The sequence below is a fragment of the Limulus polyphemus genome, unplaced genomic scaffold, assembly GCF_000517525.1.
Source record: "Limulus polyphemus unplaced genomic scaffold, Limulus_polyphemus-2.1.2 Scaffold2838, whole genome shotgun sequence".
NCBI lineage: Eukaryota > Metazoa > Arthropoda > Merostomata > Xiphosura > Limulidae > Limulus > Limulus polyphemus.
In genome coordinates this window covers 38,061-57,794 of record NW_013668448.1, presented here as the reverse complement: position 1 = coordinate 57,794, position 19,734 = coordinate 38,061, and the positions used below count along the sequence as shown (strand labels likewise).

The window sequence follows — 19,734 nt, the reverse complement described above, 5'->3', positions numbered from 1 at the left end:
ATTTACTGATCTATGTTTTAGGAAAAATATGTTTAAGAACTTATTTTGAAATAGCAATAATCTATATACATTTTACAAAATACTAGTCTACTAAAACACAGCCAAGACAGGTCACTTTGTAAAGACTAAAGGTCAGTTTTATACTATTGGATACGATAACACAAGTGCACGTTTGTCTCATCATTGTAACTTCTGTATTGTTAGCCAGGCATGGCTGAAAGGTCAATATAATAAAAATATATAAATGTATAATGTTATGAGATCTGAGCTATTTAGTCTAAACATTTATGTTTTTATGTTATAATTTGTTGTCATCCTAGAATGAAAGAGGCATAACTTATATTCATTTCCTAATTTTTATGTTGATTATGAGATTGGTCAAATCTACTGAACCCATACAGAGATTAATTACTGAAAATAACAGATAAAATACAAAGTTTTTTCTTAAGAAACATTTGATAACTATCTGGACATTATAAAGATTTCGCATGCAAAATTTGAAAAGTTTCTGATGCATAAAAATATTTTAAATCTTAAAATGAAAATTACTTTGCATGTTGGATAGGCAACATGCAAAAAGAAAAAAAAGGCATGAGAAAAACATTGCTTTACAAATCTTAAGACTCAATAAAAAATTAGATATTTTGCATATATGAAAGCATTGTAATGTTTACTGATAATCTGCAAAACTTCATGAATATACGCTTACTAATTTAAAAGTTATAGCATGAAAACTATAACAAGCACAAAACGGGTAAGATGTCAGACCCAGGGACCCAATCTCATGCTTAATGAGTTAAATAGCCTTATAGATATATGTGGTTTATATAATTTTCATCTCTGTATGGACAATTATGCACCAGTAAATTATTATCATTAAAACAGTAAAGACTTTAGAGATATGTAAAAAAAAAAAACTGTGTATATCAATGTTTGTAAAACATTCCACTGATTGTATTACACTCCTGTTCAAGTTCACCAAACTAGGCTTACCCGTTTTCCATATTTTTCTTCAACATGTTTCCGTAAATTGCTGAAAGACTCCTCCATATGGTCATGAAATGGTTGTAAGCTTTCTGGGGCTTTTTGTCCATGAAGTGCTATGCCAGCTTCTAACAATGGAATCTTAAAAAAAATAAGTATATCATTTAAATTATATGGTATTATCTTTTAACCACAATTATTTTCAGCCTAAACACTTAATTGACAAAACATAAAACACTGAAAAATGTAACAATCAAAAAACAAAAAAGCTGGAATATGAAGAAAATATTCTGATTAATGTGTTATATGGACAAAAACAAAATGTGTATTAAATGAAAAAAAAGAAAAGAGTAATATAGAGATGAATGGGTGAATATGTACCAAACAACAGGGGGATACACAAAGATTGAGTAATTTAGAAATGAATAAGTGGTATGTACTAATCAACAGCAGATACATGAAAAAAAGTAATCTGTACTGATGCAGATATTATATTTGTAAAATATAAGAGCAGGCACAAAAAAAAAGTCATTAATTGATGAATCAGTGGCCAAACTTGTGAGTACATGGAGAAGGAGTAATGTACTGATGCATTATGTATGTGTACCACATTAACTGCAAAGTGGCTAAATCACTCTCACATTTGGCATATATCACATGTATGCCAAATGTGAGAGTAATGTAAAATAACTGTATGCCAAACCTGATAATACACAGAGAAAGAATAATGTAGTGACATATATGTATAATGTATACCCAACCTATGAGTACATGGAAAGAGAACAATGTACTGACAAAGTGTGATGTATGCTGAATTAAAAAAAAAAACATGGAGAATAATGTTCTGACAAATGTGTGATATATCCTAGACTTGAGTGTACATGAAGAAAAATCAAAGGGATATATGGAGCAAGAGTAATGTACTCATAAATGTGTGATATATGACAAACAAGGAAGTACATGAAGATAAAATAATGTAGTGACAAACGGTAATATATATACCAAACTTGTGAGTATGTGGAAAAAGAACAAAGTACTGACAAACATGTGATTCATGCCAAACATGAAAGCATACAGAGAAAGAGTAATGTGTTGACAAATATAACATATGCTATACTTGAGTGTACATGAAGAAAAATCAATGAGAGTACATCAAGCAAGAGTAATGTACTCATAAATGTATGAAATATGCCAAACTTGTAAATGTGAGATATATGGTAAACCTGAGACTACATGACGAAAGAGTAGGGTATTGACATGTGTGTGATATATGCAAATCTGAGATATGTGCCAAACCTAAGAGTACACAAAGATAGAATAATATATCAAAAATGTGTGGTAAATGCCAAATCTGAGAGTTTGTATAGAAAGAGTAATGTATATATAAATGTATGAAATATCTTAAACCTTAGAGTACATTTAAAAAGAAAAAGGCACTGAAAAATGTGTGATATATGCAAAATATGAGGGTACATAAATGTGGGATATATGACATATCTTACAGAACATGAAGAAAGATTAATGTACTGACAAATGTGTGATATGTGCTAAACTTCAGAGTACATGAAGAAAGAATAATGCACCGATGGTGATAAATTGCAAACATGAGGGTACACAGAGAAGAAGTAATGTAGTTACAAATGTGTGATATCTACCAAGTATGAGAGTACATGAATAACATGTGATGTATAGATAAATGTGTGATATATGGCAAACCTCAGAGTACATGAAATAAAAAATGCATTGACAAATGTGTGATATATGGTGAACCTTAGAGTACGTGAACAAAGAATAATGCACCGATGAATGTGTGACATATATCAAGCCTGCGAGTACATGAATAATAATACATGTACATGTGTAATATATATATATATATATCCAAACCTGAAAATATTTGAAGGAAGAGCAATTTACTGATAAATAGTGGATAAGTGCCAAACTTGAGACTACACAGAGAAAAAGTATTGTTCCAGTAAATGTATGATATATGCCAAACATGAGCATACATGAAGAAGGATTAAAAAAAGTAAATGGATAAAAAAGAGTGATGTACTAGTGAATGAAATATGTATATCACATTAACTGAAGTTATAATTTTCCTAAATGAAATGTATTTCCAACAGGTACTCCCCTCGCTTCACAAGATTAGCTTTTCTCATTTTGTGCTGCCCTCTGTATGCGAACTTTTTCAGAAATGCATGTCACAAGCCTTCATCATCCCTCTGTTGGAATCCAAAGTTCCAACATGTCTCTCATGGAAATCATCAGGTGTCACCTCTCCACCAATAGGAGAGCACTACTATCACGTGGCTCATGTGACTCCCTCTACTCACCACTACCGAACTATCACTTGAAATTTGTCAGAAGACATGAGCACCGGAAGATTGTGGAGAGGATGGGAGGGAAATGCGAGAAGAGGGAAGTGCCTATTGGAAATACATTTTTGTTTAGAAAAATTATAACTTCCGATAAGGTACTCTCCCTCCGTTCACAAGATTAGCTTGAATCTCACATTGAAATGGAGGATGGACCAGTGTGAGGGAAGCACAGGCGTATCCCCTGGAAGTTTCCGGAGGACACCTCCGAAGTGAGAGGAACAGATCAAATGATCTGAGAAAAGGCACTGCACCATGTCTGAGTGCCAGGAATATCGACATGATCAGGAGGACCAGACATGGCAGAACATGAAGGGAGCACATCTGCATGGGAGAGAATAGTTTAGCAATGTGATCTTAAACAGTAATTAGAATCACTCAATCCCATGATGGAAGTGAGGATGTGTCCCATGGTGTAGGGTGGCTAGGGCACGATGGACCATACTCGGTAAGTCAACTACATACAAAATCTCATTTGCTGGTTACCAACATCCTCAAGTCCCAGAGTCAAGAGGGAACCTAACATTCAACTCCAGGAACTCACAGGGTAGCCTAGTGCCAGGGAATCGGGAATGCATCATCTGGAATCCGAGGGAAGTCCATCACAAGCATTCAACCTCTGCAACCATGAAACTGACCCAAAACGACCCTCGGTTGGTAAAAAACCTTGTCACCCAACAAGGGAAAAGTCAGGACAAAAGCTGAAACAGGCCATGTAGACCTCTGCAACCCACAACACAGAAGAAAAGTCAAGAGGAGAAGATGGACAACCCAAATCTGTGTGAGGATTTACGTGATTGGTTTACTCAAGCCCCAAAACCTTACCCGCTGGGTACCGACATCCATGCGAGGGTAGGAGAAGGGCACCCAGTAAGAGGGGTGAACTGCATTTGGGTGTCTCAACTCCAAGAATTAGTTACTCATCCAGAGGATCTTGTAACTCCCTCTACACCAGCAGAACATCACTACCCTACTTTGAACTGAATGGTTATAGCCATCTTTGTGGAACACATCCAGCAGGTCGCCTCCATGGTCACCCATCCCAGCAGCATGAAACTGGTAAGGACTCCCATACTCCACTGGAATGGGGAGACTGCAACACTCGAGACAGTGCAATGGGTGATCACAAAACCCTATTTTTAAAAGCACTGATTTATTCATTCTAAGCATGGCAGGGATGGGCAGCAATCCCCTTCTGCTTTACCCACACTGTCTATGGGTGGTACGGTCCGGGATGGGCATATTATAACGTAATTATCATGAGGAATTTACACTCTAGTGATCTTGTGAAACACCCCATCTCAAGGGTAAGCATACATAGCCATGGAAAATGTATAAGAATCAACATGGATTACAGTGTGTATTTGATAGCAAAATGTCTGTGAATGGTTATAGCCATCTAAGTAAAACCCATTCTGAGTACAGACAGAATATCTGGTCAGGTACCATTTGCCACAGAGTGGGACCCAAAGTGAAGCTGAAGCAGGGGCCCCTGAAAGAAAGGAAAGCATTAGTAAGGACTTATCTTGTGTCACAGCCACACCAAAGTCTGTATAATAGTCACAGGCAACAGCTGATATCCAGATGAATCAGAATCAATGATACGGTTTATGCAGTGGAGGTGAAAGTGTGCAGAGTCGTCCACATGTTCAACCATAGAATCTCCTCCAATGGCCAACGAATACGAGAGGCAAGTGAGAAGGTCAAGGTGATGGATTTGACATGGGGAAATGGGAAAGAGATCACCCTGGGAAGGAGACAAGGAGGAATAGGCCAACTGGATCAAATATTAAACCCAATAGGTGAGGGTAAGTGGGGAAAGATCACAGGAAGAGGAAGGTTGCTAAGGATAAAAAGGTGTGAATGAGGACCCTGGAAGGAAGCCATGCAAGCAATATGACAACTGGAGGCACGGACAGGACAGAGGAGTCTATCTGGATCAGGACCAGGGTAGGAATGAGATATAAAGGATGGGCAGATAGGGGAAAAGGAGGACTGACCCTCTCAAGTTGCAGAGGTCTTAGGAAGGAAAACATGATCCGGATAAAGGATAAGGTAGGAGGTGTGGTACAAAGTCCTGGTAATGTGGATGGCAAAAATATCCAGCTTATGATGCCCGCAGGCCAGAAGGAGAAGGAATTATGCCTTCAAAAAGAGGTGAAACAGGGAACACATAGACAGAGGTTCAAATAGAGGTAAAGTGAAGGCATGAAGGACCACGTTAATGTCCCAGTCCGGGAGCGACAGACACCTTGGTGGCCAATGGAGCCAGATAGAATAGATCAACATGGAAAGGACAGGGAAAGCAAAGACCCTGTGGAAATTGGAAAAATAAAAGGTATAGGTTAACACTGCCCAAAACCCCAAAATACCCCTCTCAAAGAGCCACACGAGAAACTCAAAGATACAGGAAACCATTGGGTTAGAAGCTCAGAAACCCCAAGTCAATGCTTAGGAGTGATAAATGCTCCACTTACGTTGATAGACAATGAAGGAAGAAGGGAAAATGGAACAGGCTAAATGTGAAGCTACTCTGGGAGAGAAACCAGAACTCTTCTTCAAGGACCTGACAAAAGCCATGTGTGAAGACTTAGGATGAATGATGCTGGATGGAAGACTGGTGACTGGGGTTGATGGAGCAGGTCAGGACAGAAGGGAGGGAACCATGGTTGAGTGGGCCAGTAAGGAGCAATCAGAAGGAATGTGCACGGAGTGGCAAAGATAAGAGAAACCACTCGAAGAAATAAATGGATGGGAGGGTAAACATAAAGGAACAGATGAGAACAATCCTCGCTGAAGGCATTGACAGTCAAGACTGGAGGATGGGGAACCGGGGACCAAAAAGAGATAATTTGTGATTGGGGCAGTGGCAAAGGTATCAGTATGGGGCACACTCAGATGCAGACAGAGCCGCCGAAAAATGGCAGGATGCAAGGACAACTACATGGGATAAACGTGACGTGGTTGGGAAAGACGATCAGCTATGAGATTGAAAGCATCCAGTACATAACCCACTATCAAACGAATTTGATGTGTGTGGATCCAATAAAGATCCATAGTGTGAAAACATAGGGATCTGGACTTGGTGCCACCTTGGTGATTGATATAACCCAACACGGTAGAATTGTCAGAATGAATCATAACCAGCCAGCAGCTGGCAAGAGAAAAAAAATGATCCAAAGCCTGATGCACAGCCAGAAATTTAAGAACATTGATGGGAAGAGAACTCTCTTCCACAGACTAATGACCTGAAACCTCCTGGTGATCCACCCAGGCACCCCAGCCCTGAAGTTATACATCCATGAACAGATGTAAATCTGGCCAAGGAGGAGGAAGCGGGACCCCACCAACATTTGGGCCCTGTTGAACCACCAATGGAGATCATCAACAAGGGATGAGGGAAGGGATAAAGGAATATTCCAGGGATCTGAGGCAAGGTTCCATTGATCGTGAAGGACCCATTGAAGAAAACACATATGGGCCCTGCACAGGGGTATGAGAGGAGTCATGGAGGACTACATCCCCAAAAGTGCTAGAACATCACAAGCTGTAAGTGAGGGAACAGATGGGGGCTTCAGATTGGCCCATTCCATAGAATGGAGCTGGAGAGGAGAAGGTTGGGCCGGACTGAGATGGATGTTGTATAAAACACCTGACTCGATAAGGTTTTGGGTAAGATGTGGGAAAGACTTCTCCAATTTGATCAACCAGCCCACCTGCACAGCTTTGGCCAGAAGCTGACAAGTTTGACGGCCTGATTCCCGTTTGGAATGAGCAAGAAGAAGCCAGTTGTCCATATAAACATGGAAGCACAACCCCATGGCATGAATATACTGACCAAAGGAGCAGACCACATGACAAGACATGCATGGTGCTGCGGCTAGGGTGAAAGGTAAGGCATGAAACTGGTACACAACCCCCGATGGACAAACTGAAGATATAGACACAAATGCTCTGCCACAGGAATGTGTAGGCAAGCATTGGAAATGTCCATCTTGGTCATCCAAAGACCTGAAGAAATGTCCACTGAAGAGAAAGGTATGTCTCCATGGTAAAGCAAGGAGTGTGAACATACTGATTGAGATGGGATAAATTGATGACATGCTGCCAGTCTCCGGTTTTCTTGGGAACTACAAGCAGGTGGGAGTAAAACCCCCATGAACCTGGTGGAGCTGGTTTGATAGTCTGCTGTGCAATGAGGTCCTGAACCGCCTCTAACAGATGCTGGAATGTCGAAGGATCAAGAGGAGATGGAAAGGTAATGGGAACACTGGAGAAGGGAGAGAAAGGGGATAACATATCCCTCCGAGAGCACTCTGTGAATCCAGACATTGGCGAGAAAAGGTCCCCACCGATGAACGAATTTCAAAAGATGAGCCCCTAATGAGCCCGAACCAACCATGTAGTCACTGGTACTGCTGTTGGCTGATCGTGTATTGTCAAGTAAATTGGCAAACTGTGGCACACAGGAGGGTGTGACAGGTAGAGGTTGGGAAGGGGAAGGTTGGGGGAGAGGAACCAGTGGCGTGCTCAGCCCTGACTAAAAGAAACGAGCCATCAAGTTAATAAGGGTAGAATGTTGATAGGCAAGACCACCTGTGATTCCAAAGACTCAGGAACAGAGTCAAACACTTAATGCCGCAAAAATGGTGCCATGCAGAGATCCCCCAGATAAGGAGCCTGGAGACAAGTCTGTGCCAAAACCGTGTTATGGCCCAAGAGATCCCAACAACAAACAAACCACATTTGAAACATGAGAGCCAAAGATGACAGGCGAGCCAGTGTAGAAGTAAGGATGGAGAGGATTTCAGCACAAAACCACTCAGGATTCCTGTGAAGAGCCTCTAACAGAAGGTGAAGGGAGGAAAGGCACCTTAACAGGATCGTGTGGGTGAGACAAAGGCGACAAAATTGGATTTGGGTAAGTTGGACAGGGTAATCTTGGTTTGCCCCCCAAACAGGTAGAACTGACCCCAACAACTATTGGTCGAGAATAGGAAAGTCCACCCAATGATAAGCAAGAGCAGACTGATCCAAAGTCTGTGTGGGACGAGGCACACTAATTCCCTTGGTCCGCGTGAAACCTAATATCAGGGGACGGGGGAAAAACTAAATAGGGTCGGGAGGTTGTTTCATGTAAGAGAGAAGGTACAGGGGTCATAGGAAACAGGTATAAGAGACAAAACATCACATATCTGAGAGATGAAGTCTGGAAAGACCAATGACAGAAGAGTTGAATCATCAGGTAGTAAACGGGAAGGCACAGCAAATTCCAAAGGGGGGGGGGGGACAAACGATCAAAATCGTCATCAGCGTGGCCCAGCTTGGAAGGCTCAGGAGGAAGTGGGGCAGAAGTAGAGAGAGGTTGGTTCATATACCGCTCAATCTCCCAGTGAATGAGTGACGATATATTCCCAGATGAGTTGCCTGCATCTGTGGCTGAAAATACAGCATCAGACACTGGCAAAGTACCATAAGTGGTGACTGTAACTTTGGAAACACGAGGAAGTAATGCTTTAATAAAAATCTTAACTTCACAGCTGTGAAGTGTAGTAAATAAAGTTAAGAAAAATATAAAACAGGAAAAATGCAAAATAAACCACTTCAAGGTAACTTAACAATATAAGAAAGATCATCTGAACTCGACAGCTGCCAAAACGAGAAGTGATAGTTCGGTAGTGGCACGTACAGGGAGTAACATGCATCACATGATAGTAGTGCTCTCCTATTGGTGGAGAGGTAATACATAATGATTTGCATAAGGGACGTGTTAGAATTTTGGATTCCAACAGAGGAATGATGAAGGCTTGTGTCATGTGTTTCTGAAAAAGTTTGCACACAGAGGGAGAATACTTTACTGGAAAAGTGGCTAAATTCATGGATAATTAAGGCACAACATTAGCTTAAAGTTTTTTCACAAATCTTTTGCTATCAAATTAAACCAAGATAGAGCTTCATACATTATTTGTCCTGTCATGATTGTTTACAGCAATCGAAAATGCAAAATCACAGTATTGTGCACACACACAATGATAGGCAGTGTCATAGTTTATGCAGCCTAACAGAACAGGTTATTGAATATCTTTCATGTTGTGTACATTTCTAAAGAGCTTACAAACAAAAGTAAAAAATATATAACATATATACTAACACTGAAGAACAACAGAAACACTGGTCTTTTTACTCTGAGGTGTGCTGACTCGACTCTTATATGGTTACTTAAATATGTGAAGGTGTTTATAATGCTATTCTTTAAGTAAAATTTACACAATATTATATAAAAGGTTACCTGACAAGCTATTAAGTCTTTCAATTTCTGTATTCCTTCTTTGCCTCTTCTGGTTGGGTTTTTCTCCAAATATTCATCATTGAAAAATGCCTAAGAAAAAAAATAGTGAATAACATTAAAAGAGCAACATGAAGGTAATTTAGTCTGTATAACCAGAAATTTTCTTCATCCCTGATGTAAAAATTCGTGCATTTATGCATATAAAGTGAACTAATGAGAACACTATGATCTTCTTCATAATGAAACCCTTCAGCACTCAAGAAAGAATAACTTCTGAAGACAAAATAATACAGCATGAAAACAGCTAAGAAAAGACAATTCAATCCTCACACCTACAGCTGATAAAGACAGTACTTACTGTAGTTTTGGACAAAGAGCAGCACTTTCACACATTACAGAACATAATTATGAATAAAAAGTACAGAAATTCATGAAGGATTCAAACCTGGAAAATTAAAAACTACAAACCATTTGTCAAAAACTATAATTCCTCTGAAAGCAATGGATTCTAGATTTCTAACAATACATTTTTAGTATTTTCAATGTTGACAGTTATATAAATGGGGATAATGATGCAAATACTAGTAAAAATGGCACACTTTCTAGTGGTTTATGTAATAGTGATCAAAATTACAGCATTATGCAGAGGAATCTGGAGTTAAAAATCTGCACTTTCATGAGTTTCCAAAATACAAAGCTTCAAAGAAAGAACAGATAGTTGCTATTTGCCATGGAAAAGGGAAAAACTTTAAAGCATGTTGTTGACAGCATAATGTTAACTACATTACAAAGCCATAATAATATATTTCTCCCATAATGACACAGTTATATATGTACTATAGTATTACTAAGTTAGGCCTACAAACCAATATAAATCTGTAGCACATACAAATGAAAATTCTGTAACTTTAAACTTGTGTTCCATGGGATAAATTTGGATGTTTGTGAATTTATATTACATCATGTAACTATAACTAACACTTGATTTTAGAACACAAATGACTAAACTTACCTTTTCATAGTTAATAATTCCACCCATAACAGCTGCATCAACTACTCCATTTAACAGCATGCTAAGAGGGTTAATAGGGAGAGCTGGGTCAGCATGGTGTTGGACAATCATATCCCTAATTCGACGATTGGTGGTCTCCATGGTCTCAATAGCATTCTCCAGTGGACTGATCTCCATATCTTCAGAGTTAGTAACCGGAAACCAGCAAAGAATACCTGGTAAATGGTAAGATGTTACTAAGTAAGTTCTTTTTAGCCACATAGTGGCAAATTCATTATCAGAATCCTTTTCTCCTTTCCGAACAGGTCGAGAGTAGGTAAATTTCTGCACCTCATTTACTTTGTAGTATTTCAGAATTTGATCATGGACAAGTTTTCCATGAAATCGATCCTGTTCCTGCATTACAGGGTCAATTTTGTTGATCTGCAAGTATTGCAGTAAGGATTCTGATATCTCCTCTCCTGGAGAATCCAGTTTATTCATTATTTGTGCATTTGGGAACTGATTCAACAATCGATTGCTGAAGTCAGACAATCGTTCATATTCTTTTCCACGGTACACAAAAACTTTGTTTTGCAGAAATGCAGGAAAACCTCGTCCAAAGTAGGCTACACGAAAATATTCTGGCTCAGGCCGAACCTGTTTCATGATATTATCATAGAATGTAGCCATTTGCTTTAAAAGATCACTAAGTTGATTGTAATCAAACATTTCATTCTCGTACTGCTGGGCTAACTCCTTGCAAAGTGTTAAACCTGCCTCCCAGAGCTTTCCTTTATCAAAATAGTTTATGATATCACAATAAAGTCGTTCCTTTAGCTCTCGATGGGTCTCACAGTGAGGGTATTCTTCATTTTTTAGAATATGAGGCAGTGGCTTATCATACCAGTTTAACAATTCAGCATGTAATTTTAAAGTAAATGCTGCTTCAATATAATTTTCACAATCCAGGTGTAGATTACACAACTTGTATAGATAACGTATGTACATCTCTTTGCGATTGATTTCATTGTAGAACTCCTAATGGACAAAACCAAAACAAATATACACAACTTCTTTGTGGATATAAATATAAGTATGACATAAAGGAAATTCCAAGAAAAATAAATAATAAAGTTAAAAAAGCAAACAGATGAAAAATAATACCATAAACTTATGAAACTTGTAAATATTTATAACAAAAAAATAACAGCATTAAACATTGTTATTATTCTAACAGTAACAAGTAATATTCCTCAAAAAATAACAGCACAGAAATAGATTTAAAAAACATTTCTTTAGCAACTGCACTGTCAAAAAAAGAAACTAGGTAAATCAATGAAAATAATTTATCAGAACATTCTAAGGATTAAAATAATAAACTACATATGACAATTTCTCTAGTATAACTATGGTTTCAAAATGCACTTGACAACCAAAAAAAAATTCATAATTTTATTCTGGAAGTAAGAATAGGAAAAGCTGGGAGAGACATTAGTCTGAAAACACTAAAGCCATCATTCATTTCTTCATGATGAATATAAGCCCGCTTCATGAAAGCACTTGTGTTATTGGATTTTTTTTTAATGCAACATCCCTCGTATAATACGCACTCAAATGGTTTCAGAACATCCATTTTATTATCTTTTTTTTCTTTGTCTTTTTCCATATATTTAAATCTATAGCTTCATGTTAATATGAAAGTTGGGTAGAAGGCAACAAATAGTGTTTTTTGATATAATATTAGCATAATATAAAAACAACAACTAATACTACTTCCTTTTATCCTGAAAAACATTAGAGAATGAGTTTTTTCTCTTATTCACTTGTTAGTGAGTTGTTTGTCTGGTTTTGAGGACTTCACTGTAAAACAAATATAAGGTCATTTACATGAAATGTTCTTACAGAGTACCATGATATTAGTTGAACAATGGAAAGAGTACAGTCTGATTTGATTTTTAAACAACTATAAAATCTTGAGAAATATTTGTTTACCAAAAGATTGAGAATACAAATCATTCTGTTTTCCTTGTTTTCATCAGTTATGATGTCTCTGTACTCCAATAACCTCTTCATCAGTCTTACCACTGTCTTCACAAACTTGATACCTTGTTCATTCATTGTTGAATGGTTCTCACAGAGTCCACCAATACTGAAAGACATGTATGATACGTGTTAAGCACATCTAATACAAACTGTTATTGTTCTACATTTGCATGTTTAATATATGTCATGTTTTTTCAATACAAAGAAATGTTATTAAAGGTTAATGACACAAATACAACAATGTATCAACTTCATGATAAGCATAATCATGTATAATCCTGGAAATTTGTCTCAAGAAACATTTATTTTCAAGATATTTCTTATACTAAGAAATTTGCATTGTGAAAGTATATAGTTGTTTTATAAAGTATATATATATGTATATTTTAGTATTCACAATAATCTAATGGCACTTTGTATTTCTTACTAGAATATATACACATTTTATGGTTTTGGAGTATGAATCTTTAATTCTTTTAAATGCCCATGTATTTTTTCACATAAAAGTTGTTTTTAAAATGCTCTTCATCAGTTTGCAGAGAACAATATTATTAATTAAACTGTGGTAATAACAGTCAAAACATAGACAAAGAATTCATTACTTACAGTTCAAAGAAAAGTTGTTTGTACTGTTCATCTCCTCTTCCACCTCCAACAAGCATGTCCAACTTTGTAATCATCTCATTCTCAAACTGGGTGTAAAGAATAGTCTGTTTATAGAATGTCTAAATATATATTTACACAAGTGAAATCTTTGCTTATGCTAAACTTATTAAGGTGAAGATACATCTAAACTGAGGATTGATTACAATGTAAGGGAAATATGGACAACTGAGGGTTGCTGAGGTGAAATGGCTTCTTGTAAGTCCTAAACTGAATGGAGTGGTATCTACAGAACTTCCAGGTTGTTGCCAGTCAGAGTAACCCAACTCCATATCTGGTTAAGACCAGCCAAAGACTGGATGTACTGCTGGTGGAATAAGTCTGCCAGACAAAGTAGTTTCTTGTGCAAGTGAGACAGTGAGTACCAACAGACAAATGCTGCAAATCATGGGTCAGTAGAAAGGCTTGGATGTATCCTGCTAGATCAACCATGTATCATGAAGAAACCTGGTAATAAGCAGAGCTGATGAATGAGTATCCACAGGTCCCTGTGAGTAAATCCAAGCATATTTTGCCAAAGGTGTATCAAAGAAAGAAATTTTCTGAAGAATTTCAAGCAGGTTGGAATAGCTGGTCTAAGAAGAAGCAGTCCAACATCTGATCCTGAGCTTAGACAGTCTAGCTCTGACTCCATCTAGCATTTGGATGAAAAACAACTAGAAGACTATTCTGATATTTTGACACTGTGGAAGAGAAACCCATCACGAGTCTGGTCACTTATCCAGATGATCTGCACAGCTTGCGTGGAAAATTTTACTTTGTGATTGTTTCAGCAGACAGTGAAGATATCTTGGTGGACAAGTTCACTGAAGGATTTCTTGGCAAGAATATGTATCACCAGCTTTGTGAGCAGGATATACTCACCTTAACAGTTTCCACAGTGACCAGGTATAAAGTGGTAATTTCAAGTAGGTTGTATGAGAGGAAAAAACCTACAGTAGCAGTTGCTGTGGCTACACTTCATATGTACCATCCTACTCAGGTGCCTGGCATGCAGAGGGTTAATCAACCATTCAAACATTCCAGCACTGTGATGTAACCACACTGGTTTCCAGTTGATGGGCAGGGCTATATAGATCTGCCCATAGTTTATATGCTACAGCCTATGCTAATGATGTTATAGAGGATGAGATGAGTGAAGCATTTACTCCTCATGTGATATGTGAGGTTACTGGTGAGTGAATTGCCTGTATTTTGGAGAGTAGCAAAATCAGCAAGAATATTAATTCCAACAGATGGTTCAGCAGGTGCTGGAGAGCCAGCAGCATCCACACTTTTCCAAGCAGTATGGTAGGCAAGGCTATTGGTTTTGAATGACAGTTCAACAGGCCCAAGAGATCCAACAGTAAGCAGTAAATGTTGCTGCTACAGCTCTTTAAAATTAACAGTGTTCAATTAATGTCTCATCACTGACTTGAGTGAGCACAGCTGATAGTTTACACTGAAAAGTTTGATTATCAGCTCAGCTCTCTCAAGCCTAGATGGAACTTAGTATCTAGGAAGATACAAGGGCGAGAGATTGAGCTCCTGGTTGAATTAGGTGCAGCCAGAATACTGGTATGCCAATATATCTATCCCTCCAGATGAGATCACCACTATGACCAGGAATACAGTTTGTTCTGGCAAGTGATGATAGCCTAGACATTAGTGAAGAGACAGATCTCTGGCTATGTCTAGGAGATATTGCTCACAGAAAGAAGGTAGTCATTTCTGACTTCAGTTCTTGCTCTGACATCCTTGAAATCGATGTACTGCAGAAATTGCTTGTGCCACTGGTGAACTGATGTTCTGTGGGAGAGTTATCTGATGTTGAGCAGATGAAGCACAGCAACAGTGGACTGCAGTAGTGTTTGTAGTGGGCAAAAAACAAAAAAACAGTAGCTCTACATGTACAAGTGGTGTTCCATTATTTACTATGGATAAAGTCTAGTTCATCCATGACACACAATGTGGTTATAGAACTCATGTATGAAATGAACTGTTTCCTGCCCAGAAAACTAGCAGCATTAGCTCGGGCAATTATTTATCTTAGAAAGAATGAAATCCTGGTGTTGAGATATCCAGTTTAAAGCTCGAAGTTATTGGTGTGGTATGAGAAGTGGAAGTAACCAAGGTTAAGGTTGCATTCACAGCACCACATTGAAAAGAAAGAACAAGGATATAAACACATCTGAAATTGTTGGTTGAGGACTGTGCAAACAATTTGAACAGCAAAATTAACCCAGTGACATGTTGGTTGAGTATGTCAATGTATTTTTGGGACCAGATGGTTAATGGGTTAGTGATTCACCACAGCATAGATACATGCAATGTATGTCAAATCAAGCCACAGCCATTCTGGGTTCTCTGGAGCACTACAAATGTATCCAGAACTGAGATACAGTGGATGTTGAAGGCTACAATCATACAACCTTCTGAGAGTATTTGGTTGTCTCTATATGACTGGCAGGAAAAAGGAAGGCATGCTACAATTCTGTGTTAATTTTTGAAAGGAGAACAGAATAATTTGCTTTGATAACTTCCATTTTATCCCAAACAGATGAATGTCTGGATTTGTTAGAAGGTTCCTGTTGGTGCAATATTTAAGATCAAGTATCCAGATGCTGTCAATTCATGCTGAATGATGAGAGCAGACCTTAAACTGTTTTTAGCACAAAAAATGGCTTGTATGAGAATCTTGTGAAATTCGGTCTGAGTAATTCACCTGCCCCATTTGGGAGGCTAATGGAACTTAAACTGAAGGAGTTGCAATAGGAGAGATGATTAGGCTATGTCAACAATGTTTTGGTGTTTGGTCATCAAACAATTGATTCTACAGTTGATAATCTGAGAATGGTACTCCATCAGATAAAGAAAGCAGGTTTGAAGCATATACCAGAAATAATCTGTGTTTATGTGCACACAGGTTGAATTTCTAGGGTATATTGTAGGTAGAAGTGGAATCTTTCATGCACTGACTTCATCAAGAGTTTCAGGTGGAGATCTATGAGTTAAGAGGAGAACAAGAATGTCATTTCAAGTCATTTCAACTCAACTTACAAGGCAGAAAGAGCAAAAGCTTATTCAGCTGTTTGGGATGAGACAAACAAAGATGCACTGGACTAAGAGGTAAAAGACAGCTTCGACAGTCATCCAAGCCAACACTGATGGCCTTCTGACTGATATGGGTGGGACTAGCCAATTCATCAACAAGCTAGGCCAGTCACTGATTGTGGGATCTGACTTAAAGGTAGTAACAATCCTTGCTCTTCAAGCTGTCAAGTGATGTTCATTGTAAAATGAATGCTCTACACTAATTTCCACTTGATTATCACATTGTTAAGATGGTTTGTTGACTTACAGGCTTTAGCAACCCTTGCTTTCTGAGCTATCAAGCAGAGTTTCACAAAAGAAGATATCTGCCAGATACCAACAGTATCTGCTTCATTGAATTTGTATGGTTGAAAAATCAATTACTGAGGTATTGTAATCTTTGCTTTCTGAGCCACAGAGTAAATTTTCTGATGCAAAATGCTGCCTGAAATTTTGAAAAAAATCACTAAACTGATCTAGGTAAGTGGCAAGAACTCTATGAAGCATGCTACCTGGTCAACACTAGATTCTTTCCCTCACACCTGGAGAATGCATGCCAATTCTACATGAGGTGAAAGAATTGTACTTACTCGGAGTGTATCTTTATATACAGTAGTAACAACATAAGTATTAATCATGATAGATAAGAATTTTAGGCAAAAAATCTTAGTTTCAATGAATTCTGCCAGTGATTATTTCCTGAAGTGGAAAAGAAAAACTAGCTGGCATTGATGGCTCTTAGATGGAAGCATATTATGGGATCACAGCTACCAAGATATAGTTTTAGAAAGTAACTCGTGAAAGTTAGCAAAGTAATTTGCATGGAAGCCAGTGACCCTTTATTATATGCTCCAAGTAGCTGACCATGCTACCTAGGGCTGAACCACTGCTTTAGAGAAAATGGGATCCTCATGTGAAATGCCCCCTTGGAGGGTGTGATGCCTTGGCATACCAATGCTGACAGATGTGCCCACATCTCTGAGTGGGCATACTAAATCCTGAAACCCAAGAAATTCTTTCTGGAGCTTGGATCCTCTCCAGAATCAACCAGGCTCTCAGAAGGTTAGGTCAAGATGAGTCTCTGAATAATGGCATCTGACACTGTCATTGCCATCACCACTGCCATGGCAATGCAGACGAGCTATGGGCTGTCTCCTTCACTGTAACCAAGGGTTTATGCCATCAACTAAAGTGCACCAACATAAGGACTGACCATCGTCCAGATGAGGCAAGGAGGCTCTCCCTTGGCTGCCACTGAGGCACCATTAGCCCAGAGGTTCCATAACCAAGCCCAGAGAGAGAGACAAGGGTGGAGATCCCACCTAAACAACTTAAAGTCTTGCTAAACCATACTATGCTAGAGAAAATCCCCATGTACAAGCAACAATGAAAGGAGACGGCTAGCTTGGGCTCTCTACAACATAGAAGAGAAATTGCTATGGCAGAAAACCACACCTCTATCATGACTTCAGGAAGAGGTGTGCCACATGCAGATCTTGCTGGCTGACATTAAGAGTATCTTGACAAAAGTTTGATGTTGCAGCTCACCATAGCAGCCATATGTAAAACTACAAGAACCTTCTGGTGGGGATTAGGTGATGAGGAGTGAAGCCTTGTACCCAATCTGGGTGAGTATAATTTACAAGAATTGTACATGTATGGTTACCTCTGCATTTTGTCTCATTTGCTTTTTTGTACCTTTTTCTTTTTCGTAAGTGCCTTGCTAACATATATATATATATATTAGAGCTGGATGATTAGTGGTAGTTGCAAATTAATTAATTGACTACAGTTTATTAAGGAACCAATACAGTGTACCTCAACCCTCAGTACAAGAAAACAATTGGTAGTGGGTGCTGCCAATCATTTGCCTTCTCTCTAGTCAGTAGTTCAATAATAAAAATAAATGTTAGAAGTAGGTCCTGCCAGCTAGTTGCCTTTCCTCTAGTCAGCAATTCAAAATTAGTGAGTGGCAGATAGCCTTAGCAGCTTTGCAATAATAAAGTCAGGGTGAGCAAGTTTGGTGGTAACTGTAATTGAACCCGAGACCCTTGAAGCAAGATGCTCTCCACCCCCTGAATCACCAAAGCTGAAAACAAACTTGAAGTAAAAAAAGCAAACAAACTAAAATTGGGTAGAACACAGACAGCTCATTATGCAGCATTGTGTTTAACAACAAACATACTAGCAATATTTTGATTGATTACTCAGATAGTTGTAATAATCACAAACCTGGATGTAATGTGTTTTGTTTTTTTGGTTTATTATTTGACTTGATCAATAGAGACTTATTCTAATGCAGTATATTTAATTGTTTTTTATATGACTGAATTTTAATTTTTTTTCTGTTGTCATATAAGACAAGTTATTTCATATATAATTTTGTGATGTACTATGAAGGGTTTATTTTACACTGAACACTTAGTGATTTGTAATTTATTACATTGTAGTAATGAATATTATTTATGTTAACTCTCTCACTATGGGCTCAGTCCCAGGGACTGACTTGGTAACCATTTTGTGCTTGTTATAGTTTTCATACTATAACTTTTAACTCTCTCAACACAGGCTCAATCAATTTGACCAACCGCATGCCCTCTTTGTACTCATCTAAAGTCTTTATAGATTTAATACTTCTAACTTTCAATATAGTATGTATATCTTCACAAAATTTGTCAGTCTTTTGATTAATGTTACAAGTCTTTCAGATACAAAAAAAATCTTATTTTTTAGTGAAGTATTTTTAATAAAATAAAATAAAGATTTGTCCAAGAATATATTGAATATTTGTTTTGAATAGTTCATGTGCAAAGTAATTTTAATGTTAATATTAAAAATACTCTTCCTCATTTCAAATATCCCAAATTTCCTTTGTGTAATCCCTGAAACCTCCTAAATTCATTTCAAACGTATATTTTCAGTAAAACTTTATAGTTTATCTATTATTTTCTCTATCCTATCTAAAAAAGAATTGGTCATTTCGACCAACCTTCTAACCACCAAAAAAAAAAAGAAAATCGAAATAAATCCAAATTACCCTTTTTTTCTTTCTAGAATGACATCAAATTGTAACATGAAACTACATTCATTTATCCTCAGTAGCTCTAAGTTCATAACATCATACATCTATTTATAATTAAATTTTATTGATTTATTGCCCTTTGAACCATGTTTAACTACTATCCGTGCCATTATAAGTTGTATATCACTCGGGGAATGTGCAGCTCATGTTACATGTACGAATTACATTATCCACGAGCTACTACAAGCTGCTCGCATGTTTGCCTCGTGAAACATTTCTTTATAATATT

General features: G+C 37.8%; 1 protein-coding gene across 1 annotated transcript in view; it reads right to left on the bottom strand.

Moving 5' to 3' along the window:
- LOC106468024 (dedicator of cytokinesis protein 1-like) overlaps positions 1 to 19,734 on the bottom strand; it is a gene marked incomplete at its 5' end in the record, with an annotated part of 80,466 nt that overhangs the window by 36,063 nt on the left and 24,669 nt on the right. Inside the window, 5 exons of the mRNA XM_013928422.2 lie at positions 994 to 1,125; positions 9,652 to 9,741; positions 10,664 to 11,683; positions 12,638 to 12,794; positions 13,295 to 13,380. Coding sequence (XP_013783876.1) covers positions 994 to 1,125; positions 9,652 to 9,741; positions 10,664 to 11,683; positions 12,638 to 12,794; positions 13,295 to 13,380 — 1,485 coding nt within the window. The remainder of the gene's footprint in view (positions 1 to 993; positions 1,126 to 9,651; positions 9,742 to 10,663; positions 11,684 to 12,637; positions 12,795 to 13,294; positions 13,381 to 19,734) is intronic.